We start from the raw sequence: 23610 nt of genomic DNA on the forward strand, positions 1-23610 counted from the left end.
GGTGGTCCTTCAGATGCCCTGGTTGTAGACCAGGGGTGTGGAACCTTTTTCAGCCTGAGGCCGAATTGGTTCTGGGCAAGTGTGTTGGGAGCTGTATGCTGGCTGTGGCTGTACTGCAGAGTGGACAAGGCCACCCCGCTGTTGGCATGTGGCCCCACTGTGATTACCCAGACCCATTCATACACTCACACATATGCACACTCACATTCCCTCTGTAGATAAAAAGGAAAGCATGCAAAACACATATTGTGCGACAAGGAGATCAAGACTTGGTTGTAAGAATGAAATAACAGTGTAAATAATACTTCACTTAGTTGTAAAATGACATTGTTAAGTGATCAGATTTGCACCATTGTTTAGGAAATATATGAAGAAGTATCAGTGGAAATCTTGATTTAAATCACTTATTTAAATCTCCGTGATATAAATCGATCTGCCCTGCTTAGACTTGATTCTTGATTCATGGTTAAAACAGTGCCACCTTGCTTGAGCAAGCTCCTATTGGCCTGAGTTCAATAACCACACAGAGCTTTAAATTGCCAGCCTTGAAGCAGTAGAGAAATAGTAACCTTGATGCACTGCAGAATATCATTGTGCTCAAAAGGCAGGGACAGCTCACAGCCCATCTCTAAAATTTGACTGTGTCTGTACACAACACAAGTCCTAGGTGCACACTGAGCAATCTACCCTTTAGATTGCCCATGAAGAGGGGTTTTTTTGTTTGGTTTTGCTGTATACATTGAATATACTATGGATAACCCAAAATTATGCATGGTGTGAAGAAAGTGGATAGGGAGACATTTTTCTCCCTCTCTCATAATACTAGAACCCAGTGGGGTCATCTTATGAAGCTGATTGGTGGGACATTCAGGACAGATAAAACAAAGGACTTTTTCACACAGCACATAGTTAAACTATGGAAACTGCTACTACAAGATGTAGTGATGGCCACCAGTTTGGATAGCTTTAAAAGGGGATTAGACAACTTCATGGAGAACAAGGCTATCCGTGGCTACTAGTCCTGATGTCTGTATGCTGCTTCCAGTATCAGAGGCACAGTGGTGCTGGGGGACACAACTGGGAGGGTGCCATTGCACTCATGTCCTGCTTGTGTGTTTATTACAGGCAGCTGGTTGGCTACTGTGTGAACAGAAAGTTTGACTAGATGGCCCTTTGGTCTGATTCAGCATGGCTCTTAGTTTCTTACGCAATAACTCAGTTAGAAAGGAGGGGCGGGGGAGATTGTTGTCTTTTGCACTGGTAAGGTGTAAGCTGATGTTAAGGGTTTATAGGGAAGAGACTAAGGCTACATAATTAGATGTTTATTTCTTCAGGGTCAAAGTGCTTTATTTGTTGGCAGGTTTTTATCTTTGTTGCGGATTTTATATTTGTTGAAGTAAGTTGGGCCATATAGTTAATTGCTCATGTGCTTTCTTTAAGCAGTCAAGTAAGCTTAATATTAGCGACACTGATCATTTTTCAAGCAAAGCACTATTAAAAGTTTGAGAGTTACTAATCAAAATCTATATCTGCAGTATTACCAGAAAACTAAATGATGCATTAAGAACTGTACCTGACCATTTAAGAAGACTTCAGTGTACTGTTTACAATCTGCCAGGATTGCGAGCCCAGCCCCATTCCTTTTATTGGGTTTAGGTTGGCAGAAGGAGCTCTTGGGGATTTTTGTGTAGTATTTTACACAAATTGGAAATTTGGGCTCAGTTCCTTTTCTTTGCCATAGTTCCTGATCTTGAGAGACTCCTTTCATTTCATGCCACAGCACCATGGTAGAGCAATTTGGAGTGATATCTGAATCTAGCTGTGGCTCAGTTCAGATATCACGCTAAACCATGGTTTGCACTACCCACAGTTGAAAGCCAAACCAGGAATTTAATCAGGAAACCAGCTTCTTGTCTGCTTTTGTCTTCCATCAGCTTAGCTGACCGGTCCCTGGAGACCAGCGCACCATGGTTTGGCATGATTTCTGAATTGAGTCTGTTTTGCTGCTAACTCTCACTGGAGATGCACATGGAGAAATGTCTGACTCCCCCTCCTTGCCCATTCACCTCATAACTGTCCATTTGCCAAGGACCAGTGCAGCTTTGTTCTGCGCAGTGTTTCCCCCATTCTTATGGACATATTTTTACTTATTTTCTTGGAGTTTGGTAATTGAATAAAAAAGTCTGATTACCTTGTTCTGAATAAAAGGGGTGAGGGAACATGGGGGGGGTATATAGGAAGTGCTTGTAAGTGCTGTCTAGAAAAAAGGTTGCATATGCACCGTTCTCATCTAGCAACCTACGTGTCGTTGGTTAGGGACAAGTCTGAGACTCTTTCCTCTGCACTGTTGCTTGAAGAGCCTTCTTGTGTTTCATTGCCCTCTGACCTCACTGCTTACGATCTCCCCCACTACCCCATGTGGATGTGTACCTGGAACTAAGGGGAATGCTTTATGCATCTGATGACATGGACACTAGTCTAATAAAGCTTATGCCATAATAAATTTATTATCTTTAAGGTGCCACAAGACTCCTTGTTTTTGCTGTAACACAGACTAACACAGCTGCCCCTCTTGAAATAGTTCACTTAGGGTGCAATCCTATGCATGTTTAGACAGAGAAAAGGCCTACAACTCCCAGCATTCCCCAGCATTCTCTGTCTAAACATGCATAGGATTGTGCCCTTAAGTGCTTTATTTCTTAATTTGAAGAGCCCTGAAGTAAAAGCGGTCACCTGCCTTCACACCTATGTTTGTGAAATAACTGCCACCGTATATCAATCTTTTTCTTACTTGAAGAATGCATTCGCTTTGGTTTCTAAAATATGTAGAGGAGCCTTTATAATCAAAGCAAATGTACATCAAATAAGTGATGTCTCCCCCCCCCCCCGACTTTACATCTCGTAAGTGTACTTATTCTTACACTGATCAGTGCTCAAATTGCATGGGCAACATACACTTTAGGTTAACTATAGTGCTCTTCAGTAGCTCAGAATAGTGACTCTTGGATGAAAAGGGATAAAGCTTGAAGATAAAGAACATCTGTATAAGAGAGGAAGTGTGGTTGACCTTGAAAGCATTTGTTAAAACAGATGTTGGAGAGGCTGTAATTGGTACCACAAGTGGGGGATTTGAAGAAAAATTAACAGATTGAAACATCTAGATGTCAGTTTTTGGTTCTCCATTACTTGTTGCATGTTATGGCAGCAGGGCAGGAAACTGATGCTCCTGTTGGAAATTTGTGTGCTAGTTTGCAGTGGCAAGTCTGGAGAAATATATATTCTGTGAGGGTTACACAATTATAACTGTCTAAAAACGTTTACTAGCCTTGTGCAATTATCTTGAGCCATCGTGGTTTATGACTAGGGGCCATAGCTCAAGGGTAGAGTACCCATTTTGCATGGGACGTTACAGAGGGTTCCAGGTTAAATCCTTGGCATCTCTAGTTAAAAGGACCAAGTAGCAGGTTGTGTCAAAGACCCTCTGCCTCTTATACATTGTGTTGCAAGTCATCAGTAAACCATATTTCATAGCCTCTGAATTTTAAGGACTGTTGCCTCTTCTTTTGAGTTGAGTCTTCAGTAGATTGGGCGAGAGATTGTGGAGCTGAATTTTCTCTGAAACATATTAAGCATGTGTTAAGAATTGTTATGCCATTTCAACTCAGCCTCTAGTTGCTCTTATTTTGTTTGGTTTTGGTAGAACTCAGTTTTCAGGGCTGGGAAAATCCAGGCAGTTTAAACAGCTCTCATGCTAGTGTTTAAAAATATTTATTTGTATCGCAATGGGTGTGAGTTTTTCATGCTTAATATTGGCATCAGAATCTGCATATAGCTCCCTACCTAGCCTCAGACTTAATTTCCTATCATATTGACTGGATCATATTGAGTGACAATAGAAACTGATGTTGATGAGTCCTGAGCACAAAGGTTGGTACATGTTCATTTTAGTACATATATCTTGGCATATAAAGAGCCAATATTTCATATTTGTTTTCTAAGGGGCATATGTTTACTAAAATGTGTTGGAGGTGGGGAATAGCTATTTATCCTGCCTCACTGCTATGGTTACGATGATTAATGTGGAAATGATGAAATGTTAAAGCTTGGGCTTAATAAGCTGGTCTGATATCAAACTGGATCTGCTAGAGTAGGAAACCATTTCCCATACCTGCTGTCTTCTGAAATGTTTTTAGTGCATCTCATCAGGAGAATAGATGAGAGCTTAATGCATGGCAGAATGATATAAAATAATAGTATGGCATGGTCGTTAAAAATATATTTAGAAGAGGCTTCCTAATGGCATTGAAAGAGCAAAAACAAGCCAGTAAGAGACTGAAACAGATCTTTCTGCTTTATTAACCTTGTTGCACTGATAAGAAGACTAGGCCATCAGAAAAGAAATGCAGAAAAAGGCATTTTATCTGCATACCTGTCCTGTCTCTTGCTTTGAATTCTGGGATTGTTTTTTTTTTAATCTTGGCAGGATTGCTGGGGTGAGTTGTATGTGGGGAGGGAGAACTGGATTCTGACCTTCCTTCTGTGTGAGTTACTGTCACAGAAGACATGAGATCGGAGTTCCAATCCTGAGTCTTTGCTTACTGTGTTGGCGGCGGCAGCAGCTGCTGTTTCGGAAGCAACAAGCCACTATGTCCCTTGGGATGCAAGTAGCACTTTCTTTTTCTCCAGCAACCCCTGCTTCTAAATCTCAAAGCTGCCTGGGCTTTTAAGAAGTTAGACTAATTCCAATATAAAACATAAGGGTCTTTCTCTTTGCCTCATTTTAGGAAGGAGTCAATATTTTGTTTCCTCTGAATAGACATCATGGTTTCACCTTTACTGATAAAAATATAGCTTTCATTGTCGCATCACCCACCCCCTCTTTTTGTAAGCAGCTGTTTGGGTCAGAAAAATGTTACTTCTAAACACAATAAGTGTAAAATATAGCATATGCTTGAACAATGTGCAGTTAATCTGTAGGGCTCTCATCTCTGCTTTCCATATTGTTTGCATAATCCTAAAATGGTTTGCGTGTATTCTGGATTGTGAAACTTGCAGATTTCTGTTTTTCAATGACAGCAAAAGAAAGCAAACACACAATAGCCTGCATTATTGTCTCTCATTTGTGTCCATTGAAAACTTGGGACCAAGAATTTTGCAGAAATGTGGTAGCTGTTTTCGGTTCATGCTTTTAAGCTACACATTTAACAAGTTTCAGAAGACGGATCTTATTTTCTATTCGTTATTGTCTCCTTTAAGGTTTAGGTAAACATGACAACTGATTTAAACCAGTTACCCTGTCCTCTCTAGGTAGTCATTTTAAAGCAACCGAATCTTCAAGAATTCATATCAGGCTGTATGTGAGATGTGTGGTTGACTAAAAACAAACAACCCAGCCCAAATTCAAGGATGTGGGAACCTACCAAGAAAATGAGATTCCATTGGGAAAGTCTGGTCCTGAACACTCATTGGCAAATTGGAAATGCTTCAAGCTTTAGCCAATGGGCTGTAAGATAGCCTTTATTGGCCAGTTCACATACTTATCTATGGGAGTTCAGTATTTTTGCATAATGATTTTTTAACATAAGCCTCTAAGAGAGCAATTCTGTGGCCCCTAGGCAGCATAGCGGGGGATTGGATACTTTGGATTCCTGGATTCTAGGTTGGAGACAGTGCTAGGACCTGGGAGTCCGAGCTCGCCGCCCCCTTGCATCCAGTGCAGAGAACCGTGCTGGCTGCCACCATGAGGTGTGAGCAGAGGTGAGCTTGTAGAGGAGGGAAGAGGGGTGTGCCAGTGGGCGGGGAGGGGACTGGGGAAGCCGAGATACAAGCTATCCCCAGCCTTCATCAGCCTCCTTCTCTCCCCCCCTCCCACACACTTCAGCTAGATGGCTGTTTTTGCCCGCCTAGCTAAATTGCAGGGCGGGAAGTGCGCGCCTCCTGCTCTGCTTTGGATACTCATAAGCCTCTGAGTTTGGAGGCTTACCAATATCAAGGGTGGATCCAATAGGATTGTGCCCTGAATCAGTATAAATCATAGCAGCCTCAATGGCTTGTGGTTACACTTCTTAAGAGCAAGACGTGTGCCATACATGGATTCAATGGAGTTGGAAGTGCCTCTTCAGAAGCAGCAATATGTGCTTTGTTTAACCTTTAAAAAAAGTTGAGCGTATTTCTCATGATATGATGTTGCATGGGAGATAAAACACTAGTTTTGCTGCTAGCTGATGGAGGCGAGGTCCTCTCTGCGTAATATATTTATGCCAGTAGCTGTTGACGGTGAAAATTTTCATTCTTAAGCTTGCAGACCTACTCTACACGTAAAAGGAGCTAAAATTTGAAGTGGGGTGATCTTTCCCAATCTCTAGATTCTCATAACAAGGCAAATCCTTGTTAAATCTCAAGTGCCTGTGCACAACAATATTTAGCAAACAGTTAAATGCTTGTTCTCAAACAGTAACCCTTCTGAATGTTGGGATGTGTGTGTGAGATTTTTTGTTGAGATCACTGTTGCTGGTTGTGTTAATAATGAAATGGTTTGTCTTTGGAACTTTAAATTACAAGATGTAGGAAGATTTTGTTATTAGGAGCACCTCCAGCAACACCAGACAGGCCGCTTAACAAGATCAGCCTCGGATGGCCTTCTCTCTGTCCCATCAGCCAGGACAGCTAGACTGGTGGGGACGAGGGAAAGGGCCTTTTCTGTGGTGGCCCCCACTCTGTGGAACTCCCTCCCTAAGGAACTCTGTCATGCCCCCTCTTTAATGAGCTTCCGCCGTGCATTAAAAACATGGTTGTTCAGGCAGGCTTTTGGGGTGGGTTAGGGTATTTTAGAAAATGTTTTTATTGTAGAATTTTATTGTTTTAAACTGTTTTATTATATGTTGTACATCGACCAGAGTGGCTGGGTGACCAGCCAGATGGGCAATTAATAAATTTAATAAATAAATAAAATAAAATAAATCAGCAAGAAAGGTTTGGATTTTGTTCTGTTGCATAACTCTTGTGTAATTCTAAGATGCTCACTTCCTCTGTGATAATTGCATAATATGAGAGGCCTGGTGAGATGGAGCATGGCTTAACCCAATGGATAAAAATAGATGATTTTAATAATAATATTTTTAATCACATTTCTTGATTTAAAGCAGAATACTAAGTTTCCATTAAATAGTAACTAGGCTAACCTTAAATAATCTGAATATAAACAATTAGTCCTATGGATAGTCTTTAAATCTAATCACTGCCTCTACCAAATACATTGAGTTAAAGGAGGCTTTTTAATGTAAATGAAGAGCCAGTTTGATTGTTTTCTTAAGAGTAGGGCTGAGCCAAGTCAGAGTGAAGCAGGACTGAGCAACAGTGTCCAGTGCTCAGGTCCCTGTATTCCCATACTTAACCTCAAAAACTTTCATGACTTCTAGCAGTAAGAAAGACCCTACTTGGGAATATTTTAAAGACGTCCCTTCTGCAGGTATAAAAGGAAAGCATGCAAAATGTATACAATGCCAGAAGGAGATGGAAGGCCTCATTGTAAGGCTGAAACAACAGTCTAAATAATTCTCTACTTAGCTATAAATTGACATGGTTTAGTAGTCAGATTTGCATCATCGTTTAGGAAATATATGAAGAACTATTGATGAGAAACTTGATTTAAAACAATTAAAGATTTAAATCTTTAAAGTGAGCTTCAGCTATTGGGTGGTATAGAATGTAATAAATAAATATCTTATTTAAATCAGCCTTTTTTCTTGCGGATTAATTAAAGATTTAAATCACCATGAGTTAAATCAGTTCATTCTACTGAGAGCCCTTAACATCAACTTGTTCACTAAGGAACCACTGCATGTTGCAGAGGATTCTGGGGCATGTTATATGACAGAAAACTCAGTTCATGAAAGGCCTGACCCAGGTCTGTTGGGTCTCCCCATTATTCCGTGTGAACTTTGTACACCACCATTGTACATGGCATGTGAAGATACTGTAAGGTGTTCTTCAGGAAATCCTTATCATATTGTTGAGAAACCCAGGGCTCCCTGGGAACACAGTTCAGACATTGTTATCTTACATTCCTGACCACTGGCCATGCTGGCTGGGGCTGATGGGAGTTGAAATCCAAAACATCTGGAGGGTACCAGTTTGGGCAACCCATCCATGCAGAAAGGCACTTTTCCTTTTTCTGTCAGCTTCTTTTATGCTGATAACATGAATTGCCATAGCAAATGAACTAGAAACTGTTCTTGTGTATATCTGGAAGTGGGATGTTGCAGCAGCCGCAGAACCTCCCAGACTTCTCCTTTTGGGGAATTTGGTTGGTTTTTGAAGTGTTGCATCATCATATCTTCCAATGTTTTAGCCTGACGATAACAGACACTCCTGTTAATGCACCTGATGACCCATGATGTGGTATTGAGCGAGCAAGATGTTCCCTGGGAGTTTAGTTCACACTCTTAGGGAGTCTGAAACAATATTTTCAAACACCTTGACATTTAGGTAGGCCAAAGTGCCACATAGGACTGCATCATGCAAGACTGAGAGGGCCCAACTGCACTGCAAAGATGTTGTAGCAAAGTATTGTTTTACTGTGTCAAGTTTGATGAGCTTCCGCTGGGCTTTAAAAACCTGGCTATTCAGGAGGGCATTTGGGGTGGGTTAGGTTTTTTTAGAGTAGTGTTGTTTTGTTATGTTTTGTTCAGTTGATTATGTAAATTTGTTATTGGTATTGTATGCCACCTAGAGTGACTGGCCAGATGGGTGGCTAATAAATCTAATAAATAAATAAAGTTGATGTGTAATTTGGATTGTTCAAAACGTTGCTCAAGGTGAGATATAGATTTTGAGCTATCTGTTTGTTTTTACTGTCTGGCCTTCTGTAAGGATCTCATCTCCATGGGCTAAGCAGGATTTTTGCTCTTATGGTGGCTTTTCCGGTAAGTGTTCCCTAGCAGGATGTGTTTCCTCTTGCATAAACAGGTTGAAACCCCTTCAAGCTACAGAAGTACATCTGCTTGCCTCTTTATGCTGTCCTCATAAACAGGAAAATGGGCCAACTCTGAATACTTTTATTTTTTTGGTGACTGATTAGAACATTAGTACTTCCTTAAATATTCAATTAAGACAATCCTCCAAATATAATTTGGAAGACTGGGAACATTCTATGGACTGGCATTGGCTCTCCTCCCCTCTCATCTATGGCTTTCTTCCTCCTTTTCTAGGTTGCTCTTGCCATAGTTTGCCATGATGTCCAAGTTGGGCCAACTATGTTTGGCTCTAACTTCCAAACAATGATTTTCAAACTCACTTCAAATAATGGCTTGGAGGTTAGTGACAACCACGGTCCTCCCAATTTGGCTATCAGTGGAAAAGTCTTGTTAGAACATCCCAGAAATAGAGGAGGGAGCATGTGTCCATGGCATGTTCCTGATTCTCTAAACCAGGGCCTCTGCCTGTGAAATTGAAATGAGTTGATTTGGTGGAAGTGGCAATTCAACTAATGACACCGGAGAGCATTTTCACACACATGTGACTTTATTTGAATTTGTGATGTGAATGTAAAACTTGTATTGGTCAGAACACTGATTTTCTTGACAGTAGGTGTAAGCATTGCCAAGCTGTAAACGCACTTGCTTCCTCCAGTCAGGGCTGGTTTCTAGAAGCATTTACTGCCAGTATCCTTCACCACTGTACATTATTAAAACTCCACTACAGCATATGCTGTAGTGATGTTCTATATTAAAATTGTAGAAATACTCTGAGATTCACTTTCTTGTTTTTAAATATTTCAGAGTAAACATGGGCTGGTTGCAAAACTCCTGTTATTAAAGTAGGCCTGCACAACTTGTGACTCAGGACACCAAACCCAGCCCACCAGATGTGTGTGCTTCACACTGATGCCACCCCCCTTTGCTGTTGGCAGCAAAAGCAGGAGGTTTATTGAGAGTGCACCATATGTTGCTAGTGGGAAGGGTGTGTGTCAGAGTTGTGTGGGCCTGCGTGACAGTGTTCTCCATTTTGCCTGATGAAAAAATCTTTCTCCTGTTGCTTTATCAGTAGTGCAGTTGGTGCAATAAAAATCATGTCTGCTTTGTATCTCTTATTAGGTTAAGCTATGATGCTGTATGAACAAAGGGTGCTTGGATTTCCTTTTACCTTCTTACCAAACAGTGGTTGAGGGAACATTAGCCACATTGTGGATTTATGAGGCTGCAGGGCAGCTCATATTTGCTGACGGTCCAAACCACTTGTCCCAAATAGGAAGGGCCTTAAGCTGTGTCATTCCTCCATTTCTTCCTCCTCCTCAAAAAAACTCCCCCTAGCACAGGTAACCATTGCAGGTTCCTTCTGTCCTGCTGATCCAGATAGCAGTGAGCAAACCTTGGTGAAAGAGAGCCAGTGGCACGTTGCAGCCAGCTGGCTCCCCCACCCCCTTCTTTACCACAATGGGGGAGGGATGTGTTCTTGCAACATGAAAACCTACTTAGGTTAGAAAATTGTCTTCAGGGCTTCAAATGGAGGCAGAGAAGCCTCTCGCATTCAGGCACGAGGTAACCCTTGTTTAATTTTTCATCTGAATGCTTCATTGGACGTGCTTCAGGGGATCCATCACTCCTGCTTTTTCATAACTAGAGCCTGCATGTTTCTTCTGCCTGCTCTCCACTTCCCCCACACCTCTTTTGTTCTGAAAGGGAGCCAGATCAAAATGGCTCTGATCCAAAGCCAAGAATCACTCCCTTGGCTGTGGAAATGAAGGCTTAGAGAGGCTGTTGAGCATGTGTGTGTTCATCTTGCATAGTTTCTGTTGAGAATGATTCAGCAGCATAGCAGGGCAGCCTAGCAAGGTAAGTGTGTGTTTGTGGCAGGGGGGAGCAAAAATTAATAGGAATTTTACTAGTAATTTTAAATTTTCCTCCCCATTATTAGAAATGACTCCTTCTCGACTATCCCACCTCTAAGACCACTTGCCTTATAAGGGCATCAGGTTAGAGATGTGTATGAAGAAGTTCACCTTAATTCTCTCACGTGTTGAGATTAGTGAAGCTGGTCAAGAGCATTTTCCTTTTGAGTGCCAGAGCATTTATTTTCCTCCCCCACCCCCTCTCACAGTGAATTTAGATAGAGTGTCAGTATGAAGATTTGGACTCACTAGTGTGGGACTACTTCATTTCGGACTTGCTCGTTTTAGAACATCGGATTTATATAGCTTTTGGCTAACCTTGTGGGAGGAAATCTAACCAGTGGATGTTCTTGCAAAGCTGCTGTGAAAGTCTACTGGCCCAAGTGCAGGTTCTGCCTTGCCTATCTTATCATGATGACAAAACAAATACACAGATGACTCACCACAGACCAGGCAGCCCGAACTAGAAGGGGGGGGGGTGTTGCTGCCGAGAACAGCACCTGTCACGCGGGTGTGTGGGAAGTAGTTGAACGGAATGGGTGCAATTCCCCAACCTTCCCCAACTGCAGCTCCCATCATTTCCAATGGCCATGCTAGTTGGGCATGATGAGAGTTGCAGTCCAACACATCTAGAGGGCACCCCGTTGGGGGAGGCTGCTTGTAGTGCTTTGCTGTTGCAACACCATGGAGCTATTGGATAACACCCTTTCACTTCCCCATTCCTCTCCTCTTCTGGGTGAGTAATTTGGAGATCACAGACTAGGGTTCTCACTATATGTGAATTGAGCTGAGGCTGGGAAACCTGTTATTTCAAAATGTTTGTTAAATGTTGAAAAATACCTGGAGGAGAAATAAACAACAAGACAGCAAATAATCCTATATACGCTTATCTGGTAGGCTCAGTGAGACTTCTGAGTAGACATGTATACAGTTAATCCTTCTGTGTATCTTGAAATACGTTCCTAAGAGAATCCCAAGCAGATGACTTGGGGGAATGATAGAGACCTGAACATTTCTAATCCGTAACCCAAGACCATGGATGGGATATGATCTGGCCATATCTACAGTGCAAATGTCAGTTTAACTGTCATTACTCCCTCCACTCTTTAGAACATAACAGCCATTCTGGATCAGACCAAAGGCCTATCTTGTCCAGCATTCTGTTCCCAGAGTGGCCAACCAAATGCCCGTGGGAAGCCTCCAAGCAGGACAGGAGCGCAACAACACTTGGGAATTGTAGGTGCGGTCAGGATGCCAAGATTTTAGTATTCCCTTACAGAACTTCGGTTCCTAAGGTTCTGTGGGGAGAGGGAATATTTATGATTCCTTTAAATCCCTCCTCAAAACCTGCCTTTTAAAAAGAAAAAACCTTTGGCACAACTCCTTGGTCCCCACACCCTACTTCAGGGGTAGGCAACCTGGTGCTCTCCAGATGTTTTGGGCTACAACTCCCATCAGCCTCAGCTAGAAGGCCAATGGTAAGGGATTATAGGAGTTTGTAATTCAAAACAGCTGGAGGGCTCCAGGTTGCCTTCTCCTGTATGTGCGACTGAAATAAATGATGGTTCTTCCCCTGCTTAGCCTTGTCTTCTCCTTCCTTGCCAACCTCTGCCCTGCTCTGTCAAATTTCTAGAGTGTAAATTCCTCAGGACAGGCAACCTGTCCTCGTTATACTTTGTAAACCACCATGCATGTTGTACTATTTGAAGAATAAGAAGAAGAAAGTCAACCATCATCCCTTTAACCTGTAGTCTTGATATGCTCTTTGGCTCCTGGCCTTGAGGTAGGATATCTTGTATCTCAAGTTTCCATCCCTAGGAGATGTGGGAGATTTTGTCATTCTGAAAATCTCGAAGGAAGGATATTCCACACCCTCCACAGTCACTTTATTCAACTCCTCTCTTATTTAAACAGCAACAACATGATGATGTCTGAGGCAGAAATTGCCAGGCACTTTGTGCACAGATTAGTAATGTGGTAGCCCTGTTTGAAGAGAAATGTGGCCTACTATCTTTTACTAGTCTTGCTGTTGATAAATGCTTTTTTTTTTTTTTTTAACTAACGAGCCATCTGGGCTGCTGCTTGTAAAAATATAAAAATCTCACTAATGCAATTTAGAAAAGCATGTCACCACTGGCTTGCTTAAGACTCTTGGAATAAGATAGATGGAGTCTTTCACCTCTGGATCATTGTCTTGAACTCTCTTAAGGTCACTGCTAAATGAATGTCATTACCATTTGACAGCTGTTTGGCTTGTCCGGAAGCAGCTGGTGGTCTCCTTACTATTCCCAGGTGAACAGATGTCTGTACTGCAGATGCCCCAGCTCTGTGATTTGCACCCTTGTTATCAGTCTCCACAAAAAGACCAGAGTCTCAAGTCCTTATCCTCTCTGCAGGGCATTGTTTGTGTAGGTCATCGTTTTTGCAGGTTTAGGAAGTTTTTGCTGAGGCAGTTTCTTCTATGGATTGAAAAGCTGTCTCCATTGTTGTTAGCCTGGTAGCTTAAACAACTTCTTACTGTTTCATGTTAATGTTCCAGTTTCTCTGTGTGTGTAATGCAGCCTTCCCCAACCTTTTGCCCTCCAGATGTGTTGGACTGCAACTCCCATCATTCCTTGCCAGCATGGCCAACACATCTGGAGGGTACCGGTTGGAGAAGGCAGGTGCAATATCTATATCTTTTAGGTTTTCAGACTTCAAATCAAAGCTAGTTACTAGGCAGAGCTAGGCAAAGCTAGCACTCCTTAGAAGCCTTGGTCCTTCTAAATCACCTCTGTGTCACTACCAAGAACATTGAGATTTTGCTGGTAGCCAGCAAAACTGTAATGCTTTTAAAGCATTTTCTTTATTTATAATGCAACAGGTGCTAAGGATGACCTTTGTGATCCAGCATTTCCATGGATCTGTGCCCTCTTTTTGCCTTGAACAACATGTTCGTTTAGTTGATTCACATTCTTAACTATAGATGTGCAGGTCATTAACTTTAAAAAATGGGTCACCTTAAAGGTTATCTTTGGGTACATGCACACGATGCACTAGAAATTGAAAAGTGGGATCTGTGTATTAAACAGACTTCCCTTCTCCTTGTTTGCAAGCAGATTTGTGCGTAATGGTGCACCCCTGAGTTTGAGAGATCTAACATTTGATTCTGTTTTTCCCTAACCATTGTATTTATGGTCTTGTGCTTAGGTTTTTGTTTGTTTTTGCTTGGAATTTGGTGAAATCCTAGTAGGTAATCAGAAGAAATGGGGCCGCGGTGGCTTAGTGGTTAAGACGCTGAACTGCAGACTGGAAGGTCGGCAGGTCAGCAGTTCGAGACCCGAGTGCTGCGTGACGGAGTGAGCTCCTGTCTTCAGTCCCAGCTTCTGCCAACCTAGCAGTTCGAAAGCAAGAAATTGCAAGTAGATAAATAGGTACCGCCTTGGCGGGAAAGGTAACAGCGTTCCGTGCACCTCGGTGTTCAGTCATGCCAACCACATGACCACGGAAGCGTCTTCGGACAGCGCTGGCTCTTCGGCTTAGAAACGGGGATGAGCACCGCACCCTAGAGTCGGACACGACTGGTTGGGGACACCTTTACCTTTAATCAGAAGAAAGGCGTTCCAGTAGTTAAGGTCTTCAGTAGGATTGATATACTAGTCAATTGTTGGTCAAATATTGTCCAGTCGGTTGACCACCTTTTTGACTATGGCAGCCTTCCAATACATCTGGGTGCCCTCCAGATGTGTTGGACTACAATTTCCATCATCCCCAGCTGGCATGGCAGGCACCAGATTGGGGAAAGGTGAACTACAGTCAAATGGTCCATGGAGCTGTGATCCTGGTGATTCTTGAATAATTAGCCTACTGCCTCTTTCGCACAACTGTCTTTCAAAAACCAGCATTTAAAAAAGTAAATGCTGTTACTTTGCTTCAATGTCACTTTTAAAAAAATAAGTGTAGGGTGATCTGGATGTTCCAGGATAAAAACCAAAGAGAAGAACTGTTTAGTGAACCACTTGTACTTTCAGCAACCTTAGATAACATTACGTCAGAATAATTTAATACAATGTTTTACTTTCACTATTTCATAATAAGTTAACTAATTTGTTGTAATTAGCATAGGTATCAGACCTGCTGATGATTAGATTATCTGTTCATTCTGGTAAAGCTTTACAAATAGTTGACCATTATTTGACACAATTTATTTTTATTTAATTTGTACCCTGCCTTTCCACCAAGCAAATGGAACAATCATAGGAACGAAAACATTTTAAAAAGTAAAAACTTGATTAAAACACGAATAAAAGAAATACAGTAAAAACACAGTTAAAAACATGACACCTGTATTTGACCAGACAATTGAGCATCTTTTTTTAATTAGTCAAATGCTCAGTCTTGCTCCTTGATGGTTATTTTGGGCAGTACGTTTTTTGGCAATGTTTCTGTTTCTGACGAGATTTTGGACAATCATGTTCTGGATTTGGGCCTCTTAGATAATAAACTTTCCTTCTCAGGAAAGTTTATTATCTCCCAGGTTGGAGAGAACATATTAAGCATATATTTGACATCCTTCATGTACACTTTCTGTACAGTTCATGTTTCTACTGTAGTAAAGCAGATATTGCAAGATTCTGAAACAAATGAATTGATTTTGGAAAACAAGGCTGCAAGCAACAGTGCACTTATTCCAGATTAATACTTTGGGGCGGGGTGTACACTCAAAAATATATATTCTGCTTGATTCGCCCAGTACTGAGCTCTCAGTGATTGTAAGCCATTCGCTAAACTACAATGAACTCAGAAAATCAAATACGACAATTTTTAAAGAACAAAACAGTTAAATCGCAAAGTTAGAGGAATGGGTTATGGATTTGTTATTAGAACTGTTCCAGTTGCAAAGGGCCCAACGTTTGGTATTTAGAAACATATTGATAAAAATGGACTTTCTCTTGGCAGTGTAGCAAAAGAGGAGTTCTCCGGGCTGTGTTAGTAGGGGAAATCTGAGCAACAGTAAGCTATGCTGGTGTTCTGAATTTCCTATTCTCTTCTTTTGCAGAAACAATGAGACGAGTGGTACGACAGAGCAAGTTTCGGCACGTCTTTGGTCAGGCGGTGAAAAATGACCAGTGTTACGATGACATTAGAGTTTCCCGTGTTACGTGGGATAGTTCTTTTTGTGCAGTCAATCCCAAATTTGTTGCAATAATAATAGAGGCAAGTGGTGGTGGTGCATTCCTGGTTCTGCCATTACACAAGGTAAGTGTGTTTTCTAAAACAGTGTTTAACATGGTCCTTTAGTATTGCTCTGTCCAGTTACAATGTTGTCTGTTCCCTTCAGAATTAAAAAAAATCCAGTAAGTAGAAACATAGGTCGCTTGGCTACTTGAATTCAATTCTGTTGCTGCTGGCATTGCATTAGGAAGGAACATAGGAAGCTGCCTTATACCGAGCGAGACCATTAGGCCATCTAGCCCAGTACTGTCGAAACTGACTAGTAGCTTTCAGGCAGGAGTTTTTCCAGCAGTACCTGGAGAGGTCAGGGCTCAAACCTAGAACCTTCTGCATGCAAAGCAGGGGCTCTTTCATGGAGCCACAGTCCAAAGGACCCATTGTTTACAGTCATTTTGTATCTAATTACTGTCAGCCTGGGTTGTGATTTCAGGAAAACAATAAACACCTCCAGACCGTTTTGGAAGAGAGACCTCTTGGTTTTCTAAGTGGGCGGCTCTCATCCTTCGCTTGTTGAAATCGTGTTATCCTTCTGCAAAAATTTGTGCATTGTCCTAAAGTGCAACTCCATAATCCCTGACCATTGGCCATGGTGGCTGGGCTTATGGAAGTTGTAGTCCAAGACATCTAGAGGGCACCAGGTTGCCTACCCCCATCCTAGATGTATTATTTCACCTCTACTACAGAAAATGAGAATAGCCCTGTTCATGCAACCACCAGGTAATGGCGAACACATATGTGAGGAAATGGAATCAGGGGCAGGCCCTGCCCCTGCCTTAGGCAGTTTCAGCTGTTTGTGTGAACAGAATGTGCATGCATTGCCTTGTCTGTCTGTGCAGTTGGCAAACCTGCTTCTTGTGGACGTGTTTTGTGTGGAGTTTGAATTCAGAAGCTGGACTGAAATGAATTACAGTCTTTTTGTAAGGGAATAGGAAGTAAAAGGCACTTACTTAATTAATTTTGAGGATTTGTATCTTGTATGTCTGCAAACTGGGTTTAGCACTTCTGCAAACCGTGGGGTATCCCCGAAGCCTTGTGATGCCTCCCTCCTGTGTATGAACAGTGCAACAGCACTCACGGCCTGAACATCTGAAATAGAATGAATGATGACTGTCAAGGGAATAGGTTAGGTAACTTGAGTATTTTATACCCAAGGCCTTTCAAGATGGTAAATATCTAACCCTGATCCAACACCATGTTGTTTGTAGTAGTTATTTGTAGTACGTGCTAAGCAAAAAGGTCAAGCAGTGCTTGAGGGTGCATCTCCTGCAGCAAGAGACCACACTGCACAGATGTGGTTCCTCAGGAAAGACAAAAGGATTTCAAGTAGTCCTAGCCTTTTTGAATGTACCAGTTCAGATCCCAGCCTAGCAGGCACACTTCTTTCTGTGTGGGTCCTCTTAAATTATGGGCACTTTATGCTGAAGCCCCAGTGGCCTTTGCCAGGAATCTCTTCTTGCTTTAGTTGGCTGCTCCTACCTCAAGCAGATATGGCACACTTAAGTGGCTCTGTGCATAGCTGCCTAAAAAAGCTCTTGAGGTTGAAAGGGGCTGTCAAGGCCAAATAAATATATCGGATTTTGGGAAATGGCTCTGCACAGCACCTGTCTGAAATAGGATGCTGCTGTGAAGGCTTCCGTAATGCCCCTTGTGTTGAACGAGGATGGGTGAGAGAGCCAGGAGCAAGATGCATCAGGTGCTGGAGTAATGGCCTGCCAGAAATCTTGTTGTTGCACAGGCTGCTTCCTTCCATACGGCTTGCAAATTGAATGGCTCTTTTGTTTTCTCCCTGTGAACATTTTTACTGAGTCCTATCCCTGGTAGCAGAAACGGTAACAAGGAGCACAACCCTGCATGGAAGCCCAGACAATGTACCTAGTGGGTGGGTACTTTTGCCTATGCTTTGTGACCCTGATGTTGCCTTGGCAGACGAAGGCCTATTTCCCACCTCCTACATCCCAGTTTATTTATTTTTAAAAATGAGCTGCTGTGTGTGTGTGTGTGTGTGTGTGTGTGTGTGAGAGAGAATGCATGAGTGTGTGTGCGCACGCGCCTTCATCCCTGCCTCCACAGCGGCTGCTGCAGCATTTTCACTGATATGTCTAACAGCAGCCCTCACTGCAGGGCTCTGACAGTGGTTTTTACCATATATGGCCATTACAGCTCTTTGGGTTGGGAGCCGTCCTGAATAATTTCCACCCTTCGCTTTGATTGGCCACTTTGAGCCCGGAGAATGGTGGGATAGGAGCTTTACTGTAAAAAGGGAGAAGCAGCTTTGAGTCAAGTGGAAAGGATGGTTAACTCTTTGCTCCCTGGATTGTGTCAGCCATGCATGTGTCAGCTGAACCTTTCTTGGTTTCTTGTGTGTGTGAACGACTGGAAGGTTTAAATAATTCTCATACGGTTATCTTGGTGGACTTCCCATGCTGAATCTCTTGGCAGCGCTGGCTGAAATGTACTATGTATGGAATTAAAAAACAGTGGAAAAACCAGTGCTGCTAAAGCATCTCTGCTTGATTCTTGGCTCTGTGCCCTTTACAGGAAGGGAGGGAGGGATGTGCCATACGCCTGGGATGGCAGAAATCTCGGATCAGTAAATCACTTTGCATGTCTCTTTTTTCTTTTATCGCACTGAACAATATTTTTAGAATTCCCTCCCTTTTTAATGCAACATAAGGGTAAATAGGGAGCTTTGGAAAAATACTTAGGGCTAACCCCAAAATTGCAGCACTGCTGAGAGCTCCCCACCCCAAGACTGAGAATTCCTCCGGAACAATATATTTGTGGAGACTTGCAGTGATGTACATTGTCTGAATGCCAACAAAAGCACCACAGTAAATGGAACTGTGGGTGCATGAGGGCTCACCTGTTCTCTTTATGCCACCCTCTTCCCCTCAGCAGCGTGCAGTGACTCAAAGTGGGTTGCCAAGTTCTGCTGAGATCAGGGCATGTGGCGGCGGGTGGGGGGGGGCTTTCGGTACGGTAGTGATTCTTTGGAATCTTAATGTTGGCCATGCTCTTGTAAAAACAAGATGGAACTTTGGCTGGGGTGGGGTGGGGGTACTCTTGAAGGTCCCTGGGAATATTTGGAAGCTTGAATCAGAGGCTTACACTACTTTTCCTGTTCAGCCAGATGTTGTGAATAAAACTGGAAAGTTTCTTGTGTTTTTCCTGTTAGCAGCGCAGGCTTTCATGCAGTGAGCCTAGTTCTTTTATAGCCAACATCCCCAACCTGGTGCTCACCAGATGTATTGGACTACTACTCTCATTGGCCATGCTGGCTGGGAATGATGGTGCTTGCAGTCCAAATCATCTTGAGAGCACCAGGTTGGGGAAGGCTGTTTTAGAACATGTGTGTGACTGCACTCATTTTGAACTTCCCTTGCGCAGTGCTGCAGGAGTTGGTTGGAGGTATATCAAAAATGAAAAGTCCTCTATTTCTAGAGGGCTAGTAAATATGAACAGCAGATGACACGGTAAACCTTGTTTTTGACCCCACCACTTCAGACTGCAGGTAGGAAGCTAGGTTGGATATTTCTACAGAAAGAAAAAATCAGGCATGTAGAATTCTAGCTTGTCAAGCAGAAGTTTGGGCTAGATGTTGGGGAGCACTGTGTTAATTTTCTATGTGTAGGGAATCATTTTGTTTACAGAAGTGTTCATTCACATGTGAGGCCTCACCTGCACATCAAAGTGGTACAGTCAAGAAACGGGTTTACCTCCTGAGAGAACTAGGCCTCAGGAACATAAGAGAAGCCCTGTTGGACCCAGAACAAAGTTCCAACTAATCCAGCCTCCTGCTTCCCACAGTGGCTAACCAAATGCCTCTGGGAAGCCAAGGATCAGGGGTGCAGAACCTCTTTCAGCCCCAGGGCCAAATCCCATTTCTGAGAAGCTCCCAGGGGCCACATTCCAGTGATGGGTGAAGCTGAAGGCAAAACGGGTGGGGCCAACATAACAAAAGACCAGCCTCCTTTAGCTTGACACTCTTGCTGCTAGTAACAAGGCATTTCAACCTTTTAGAATGGGGGGAAAACTGCACAGAAGCCGGGGAACCACCAAACAACTGGTGATTGGGGGAAAGGGGGGGGGATGGCCTTCTGGGGAGCTCCAGAGGGGTGGGTGTGGCCCCCCTGGGAGGGCCTGAGGTTCTCCCCCCTGCCAAGAGCAAGACGTGAGTGCAGCAGCCCGCTGCCAACATTGCACTCCAGCTACTGGTATTCAGAGGCAGGATGACGCTGAACATGGCTTGCTGGGGAGCGACCGCAGGAGTGGGCTGTTGCTTTTGTGTGCCGCTTGTGAGTGTCCTGGAGGTTCTTTGGTTCTGTGATTCTGAGCACAACATGGTGCTTGGCTGGTACCTCTCTTAAAGCTGGATTTTCCTGTGTACGCCTCTTCCTTGTACACTTACGGATAGGATGTTTGCCAGAAATTCACCAGTCACTGAAATAAAAAGGACTGCGAGCACTTTCTTCTTCTTGCCTTAAATGTTCTTCTGTAAATCCAGATTCTTTGTTTTTTGGGCCAGTTTCTTATTAATTCCTTAACTTCATATCCTTTCAGAGGATGCTGTCTCCGGACTCATAGGGACCAAAGCAAGGAATTGGGGGCAGTTTCTACCCTTCTCCTCTTGTGTTGTTCTATCACAGTTATGGGCTGTTTGTATAATAAGTTCACTAGCTCCAGGGAATTTTAGGATGTCCTTATCATTGCTGTCCAAAACATTTTCCTTCAAATAAAAAGAAAACGCATGTTCATGCTTGGTTCTTCTTTAAGGCAACATTATTTGTTGTTTTGTAACAACACAGGGCATGCTTTGCTGTTTGTGGTTTTGGCCAAACGGTTCCTCCCTTGCATAAAGTTCAGTTTGGATTCTCTCCTGTTGTAGTTCATGTTGCCCCGTTTCAGAAGGGCCAGCTAGCATTTATCTACAAAGTGTATGCAAGCAATTTCATGTTGCCAGGGGTGGGGGGGATCATACCAGGACTTGCTTTTTCCCACTCTTCAAGTGTTCCTTCTGCACAATCTGCTATATAGCTTCTAAAGCAACCTTCCCCAGCCTGGTGCCCTCCAGCTGTGTTGGGCTGCAACTCCCATAATTCCCAGTCAGCATGGCCATGCTGGCTGGGTATGGTGGAGTTGCTGTCCAACACATCTGAAGGGCACCAGGTTGGGGAAGCTGCTCTAAAAGTATATGTTATATCTTTCCACTTGACTGACAGGTTGGCATATTATATGTATGGGAATGTTTCTGCAGTTGGATCAGTATAGTCTGTGTGAAGCCTCATCATCTTTCCCTGAATCTCTCCCCTGAATCCTTTTTTGAACTTAGCTGTATGTGTGTGTCTGCAAGAAGCCTTGACAGCAAATCTCTTGACATTCTTCCTGTGGTTTAGGTGGGGTGCTAACAGCAGTACCTCACTCACTTTTCCGCTTTTGAGGGACTGTCAGCACTTCCGCTCATAAACCTTGCCTATGAAAATGTTGGTTTTAGTTTGAAACATGGCATGGAAATTTGAAGTTTGGGAGCAAAAATGTTCTTCCTTTTTGGAAACTGCAGTATTTATTTTGCTGGGGAGGGACCAGAATTGGAAACTGCCTCTTTTGCTCTCTCCTTACAGCCGAATCTCTGCTGGCCAAATATGTCATGTCTGTATTGAGAACAGTGTGGAAGCAACTGTGAGTGTTAGGTCTTAGGAGAGAAACAAGAGGAGCTGTTTCTGCCAATCTGTGGACACTTTGGCATGGAGTGAGGCTGTGATTAATTGGATAGGCCTAGCGCCAGTAAATGGGCAATCTACCAACCTGGAATTATCACCAGAACATCACGTTTCTTGTCCCATCCCTTTTGTATTCATGAGGAATTTGGTGAGACAGTGCAGTCTTGAAAAGCTAGTCCTAGGATCTGCTAAGTAGCCAATTTTGTGATGCAAAGTTAATTTAGCGGAAATGATTAACATGTTCTGTTTTTGTGATCTTCCATTTGAGATATATAAAAATAAATAAGAATACATTAAAATTTGACTGGGAAGCAACTTTGACCTCTCCCCCAGTTGTTACCACCTTTGTATTAGTAGAGTACAGGTGGGTGTCTCTTTGGCCACTTTGGGCAGCCTTGACTGCAGCTGCCCCTAATCCCTCTTGCCAGGCTGGCACTCAGCAGTTCAGGCAGGGTGGGGTGGGGGAGAGCAGGATTATGATGGGGAGGAGGCATGTGGGAATGACCCTTCCTATGCACCTTCCTCCCCATGTAATTTGCACTCTCCCCCAGCAGGCTGGGAGGAGACCAGTTGTGATTGCCGTGTGTAAGAGAGAGGGGTGAGAGGGGAAGGAGGTATGTGTATTTGAGAGCAGGGTGGGGGCAAGGGGGAAGGCTGTTTGTGCGTTGGAGAGTGAGGGGGTGGGTTCGCCAAAAGAAAAACACACACCTTGTACTCCAACCAAGCATTTGCAATCACTATGCCTAGATCACCAGAGATCCCCTGACAGGGAAGGAAAGACTGCCTATACAACCTGCGGCTACATAAGGACCATCAGAAACTAGTTTGGGAGCCAGGGACTGCCTAAACTGGTGTTTAGAAGGGATTTTGAGATAAGTTCCCTTGTGAGCAAGAGGATGTCTCAAACCACTCCAATGATTCGTGGGCAGTAAAAAAAAGCGTACTCCAGTACAACCAAAGGACTCCACTTCTTCTTGTTTCAACAAGAAATGCAGGCTAGGTACTCTTATGCTAGATTTTGGCATCCCCCCCCCACCCAATCAGGACACAGTAGTTGCAGGAAGCTGCTGTTCGCTAGCTGAAATGCAGCAGCTGTGCCAAGTGCTGAATTTCTTGCTCTGGCTAGCAGTTGGCCATTTGTTTTGCTCTGTCTGTATCCTTCTGTCACAGCTCTAATTTTGCGGTGGATTTCTGTGCATTGCTACAGATTTTCCAGAGCAGATAGTCCATGGAAACTTCTATCATTACAGAGCCTTTTGTGCTTGTACCCAGCACTTATCTCTGTTCAGCTGTAAGCACATGGCACGAAGCAATGAAGTCATCCAGCTGCTGCATTTCTGGTCCCCCGGTGGGAAGAGATATAGACCTTGTTACTGCTACAAGCTGCACAGGCCTGTTAATACTCCTCATTGCTTTCCAAAGAACCTTAAAGCATAACTTAATTATCCACAAGTTGCCCTCCCCTGATACAGAACATGATCTAAGAGGTGTGGTTTGCACACAAAATATCTCTCCCTGAGGCTTGCACGGTAGTGTTCTCGCACCTGCCTATTACTACATGACTCCCAACAATACTAGGCACTGACCTGGCTTGCACAATCACTGCAGCCACAGTAGGTTGTGGCACCTGCAGGTGCCAGGTTGCCAATCTAAAATCCTGGTGCCACCACTTGTTGTCCAAATCAGGCTAGGGTGGCTTGTGGTGGTTAACAAACCACCCCAGAATCCTACAACAGGGCATGGGTTCTGGGTAGTTTGTTAACCACCCCATTAACCACCTCTATAAGCTGC

At 43.3% G+C, this 23610-nt stretch overlaps 1 protein-coding gene across 9 annotated transcripts in view; it reads left to right on the forward strand.

Annotated features, from left to right (window-relative positions):
* CORO1C (coronin 1C) overlaps positions 1-23610 on the forward strand; it is a 67046-nt gene that overhangs the window by 15939 nt on the left and 27497 nt on the right. For 7 of the 9 annotated variants that reach the window (XM_084819887.1, XM_084819884.1, XM_084819880.1 and 4 more), the window contains exon 2: positions 15927-16126. In XM_084819887.1, the coding sequence (XP_084676013.1) occupies positions 15927-16126 (200 nt within the window). Of the gene's footprint in view, positions 1-10727; positions 10833-11390; positions 11625-15926; positions 16127-23610 lie in introns of those variants that run through there. The other 2 variants (XM_084819883.1, XM_084819879.1) reach the window with 2 other exon arrangements.

The sequence above is a fragment of the Heloderma suspectum genome, chromosome 13, assembly GCF_057233095.1.
Source record: "Heloderma suspectum isolate Gila_16-S chromosome 13, 16-S_ref, whole genome shotgun sequence".
Classification (NCBI taxonomy): Eukaryota; Metazoa; Chordata; class Lepidosauria; order Squamata; family Helodermatidae; genus Heloderma; species Heloderma suspectum.